We start from the raw sequence: 3,342 nt of genomic DNA on the forward strand, positions 1-3,342 counted from the left end.
CCACGATCACTATTTCGAACCAAACAATAATTAAATCAAACGTTTAGCAACAATACTTCGAATGAACCAAGCTTGGTGGGCCAGTGTAAATCATCACAACGCGAACTTGTGTCGCGCAGGAAAAATGCCAAACTGCGGTTGCAAATTTGTTTTTTTTTTAATATTATTTTTGGCAAAGGTTACTAGATGGTATGAAAAGTAAAATGATTAAAAAGTTTAAATTTAGAAATACGAACAAAATATGACCGGATTATTTGAGATTTCATTGTTAAATTAATAAAAATCGATTGAGTGCCCGGATATTGGTGCTGTCCGGATTTCGATTCATCACGGTATGTATTCGAGGTCAATAAAACTACAATGCTCGATGTCACGGGTGGCTTAGATTAAATAGGTGGAAAATTTCCCGGTAGATTCCTCTGGATTTTCCAGGAATCAATTTTTTTCTTGCAACACGTAATACGTAAATAGATAAATAATGCGTTTCTGAAAGTCAACATCTAAGACATCAGACGTACTATGAGATTCTCGAAAACGGCAATAGGTTCAGCGACTTCGAAAATAGCGGTATTTTTGAGCTCGAGAGAGAAACTTGTTCCACTGTATAACATTTGAAGGATGAAAATAAAGCTACTTGTAAAGATACAGGACACTGAATTTTCTGAGTTTAGTCCTTAATGAGTCCACAATACATGTTGTGTCCATCTACTAGCTGTACGCCTTTAATGCTCCACATCGAACAAATTTGAGTTACTTTTCCCATATTAAAACATGCAAGCTTCAGCTCTGATATAATCACTCAGTGAATGCAATTGATGCATAGAAAAAAAATAGAAAGTTAACTGAAGTTTCCTGATTTGGTGTCTTCTTCAGTTTGATTGATTAGATGTTGACAATCTGTCGCTCCATGTTATGTGGACAAACCAACGGATGCAATAAATACTGTTACACACGACATGTACAGTCAGGTCTCCTTTGAAACGCTGACACCCACTTTCGTCCCACGGCAATTTCTCAGCCTATTTTAATTGGATGAAGCTAATTTTTTTTATTGTGGCTGGCACTATGAGCTTATTACTTGCCGAATTTTACCTAAATCTATTGACCGACAGTTGAGTAATTGCGATGGGCGTAAAGTGGGTGGTAGTGTCTAACAGTAGACCTGACTGCATTAGTTTTTGAGTAGGCGATTAATTCTAAGCAGGATTCACGCAATCGCATTTTTAATGCGATTTATGTTCGGACATTTAAATTGAAGCAAATAATGATTTAAATAAAGAACACATATATTATTCTGGTTTCACGGCAGAATGGGCTACAAACTTAACAACATTCTTAATAAATATCAAGTCTTTCAGGATTGAGTATAAATAAGTTTGAATGCTCATCCGCTTATTCCGAATGCTTGTGCTCGTGATGATGCTTTTTCTCCGGCTCATGATGGACTAGTGGCTCGTGTTGGACTTTTTTGACGACTGCTTTGAATCCGTGCAAAGGATCCGCAGTGTACTCAACAATCCGAGTGCTGCCGTCGGCATCGAACAAAGTGTAAGCTCCCTTCACGACATCACCGTCACGCTCTTCCCAGTGGGTCTTGTGATCTCCGGTATGGGGGTCCTTAACTCCGTAGTCGAACTTGTACTTGGCATGTGCGAAATAATCGTGCGGGACGTCAATGTGATCTTCGTGATGGTGCTCGATTTTGTGATGTTCGACTTTGACGTGTTCAGCTTTGTGGTGTTTCTCCAATTCCGCATGGTGCTCCTCTTGATGGGGAACGTGCACTCGATATGCCGAAACGGCCACCGTCACACAAGCGATAAAACAGATAAACTGGTGAAAGAAGAAATAGAACAATAATTAGCATACGTGAATTGCATCGCAAATTTATGTATTCCACTCACTTTCAGCATGGTGGAAGCAGTTGAGTACAGTCCGAAATGAAACTATGCTAAATACTGTGCAAAGTGGTGTGTCTTCTTGGTACGTTGTCCGATGTTTGATGACTCTCGATCGAATGATATAATTAAAGCTCCACGGGTAGTTTTTATAGTGAAAAACAATAGATTCCGAACCGCCACCGCATTCGGTCAAACAGGGAGAAATGGTTCAATTCGTGCCGATTCTGTCTCGACGCCACCGACCGCCTCCGACCAGCATCGAGGCAATCCGTTTAGAGCTGTAAGCTTCGGCTAGAGCGGGAGAGGCTTCGACAGGTTGCTAATGTACCTAACCTAAGATATTACATAAAACATAAAATGATCGACAGGAAAATCGCTCACCACACGGATTAACTTGAGCTGGCTCACTATTGAACCGGTATACCATTGTTGGGGTCTAATGAAGTCACAATAATTTAATTAGCACTCGTTTACAATCAATTTATGTGCTGCAGAACGGGTGTCTGCGGCAGCATTCGCATCACCGAAGTAAACTGCACTGATCCGAAGAAAGGAGCCGAAAAAACGAGCATGAAAATTGAAAAATTACCAACGGCGGCGCCGGATGATGTGCATAGTAGAGTGGTTCAAAAAATCGTTTTTGCTCCACACCGCTCATTCGATTCAAGATCAAATTCTGAGTATCCTCCCAAAATTTGAGCTCATTTGGATGAAAACTGAGACTGCACAAGCCCTTTAAAGTTTATATGGGAATTACTATGAGAAAAGCAACCAACTCATTCTATCGGTCATAGTGTTTGCCCATGTGCTCTTGGAGATTAGAACTACGTTGATACTGTGAGACACATCCATCAGCTACAACTTTGCCGAAGACCGTTTTCAAATCGGACGCCTCAGTAATTAGTTATTGATTTATATCCAGTCACAGATTCTTCAGCAGTGCTCATTTAATTTCTGAACAGGCAACATTGCTGCACCTGGCGCGAAAGATAGCATGCACAAATCATGGCTACTATGTTTTACTGCATACATCCAGTGATGCCTGCAGAGCAGCCCAATAATTATAGCCAAAGTTTTACAACTCATTCGAAAATCAATAACTAATTACTGGGACGTCCGATGTAAAAACGGTCTTCGGCAAAGTTGTAGCTATTGGATGTGTCTCACAGTATCAACGTAGTTCTAATCTCCAAGAGCACATGGGCAAACACTATGACCGATTGAATGAATTGGTTGCTTTTCCCATAGTAATTCCCATATAAACTTCAAAGGGCTTGTGCAGTCTCAGTTTTCATCCAAATGAGCTCAAATTTTGGGAGGATACTCAGAATTTGATCTTGAATTGAATTAGCGGTGTGGAGCAAAAACGATTTTTTGAACCACTCTAGTGCATAGGTTTGCCGGCCCATTCACATTGCGAGAGGTAATCTCCTGCTCGGAG

General features: G+C 40.6%; 1 protein-coding gene across 1 annotated transcript; it reads right to left on the minus strand.

The window, feature by feature from the left end:
* Positions 1-1,268: 1,268 nt before the first annotated feature.
* Positions 1,269-2,041, minus strand: LOC5571375 (cuticle protein 19). Its single transcript, XM_001659607.2, has 2 exons — positions 1,905-2,041; positions 1,269-1,833 (listed from the first exon to the last, which is right to left on the minus strand). Exons 1-2 carry the CDS (start codon positions 1,911-1,913, stop codon positions 1,393-1,395), a joined length of 450 nt encoding a protein of 149 aa, XP_001659657.1. The 5' UTR covers positions 1,914-2,041; the 3' UTR covers positions 1,269-1,392.
* Between the last annotated feature and the right edge of the window lie 1,301 nt (positions 2,042-3,342).

This window comes from Aedes aegypti, chromosome 2 (genome assembly GCF_002204515.2).
Source record: "Aedes aegypti strain LVP_AGWG chromosome 2, AaegL5.0 Primary Assembly, whole genome shotgun sequence".
Taxonomy (NCBI): Eukaryota; Metazoa; Arthropoda; class Insecta; order Diptera; family Culicidae; genus Aedes; species Aedes aegypti.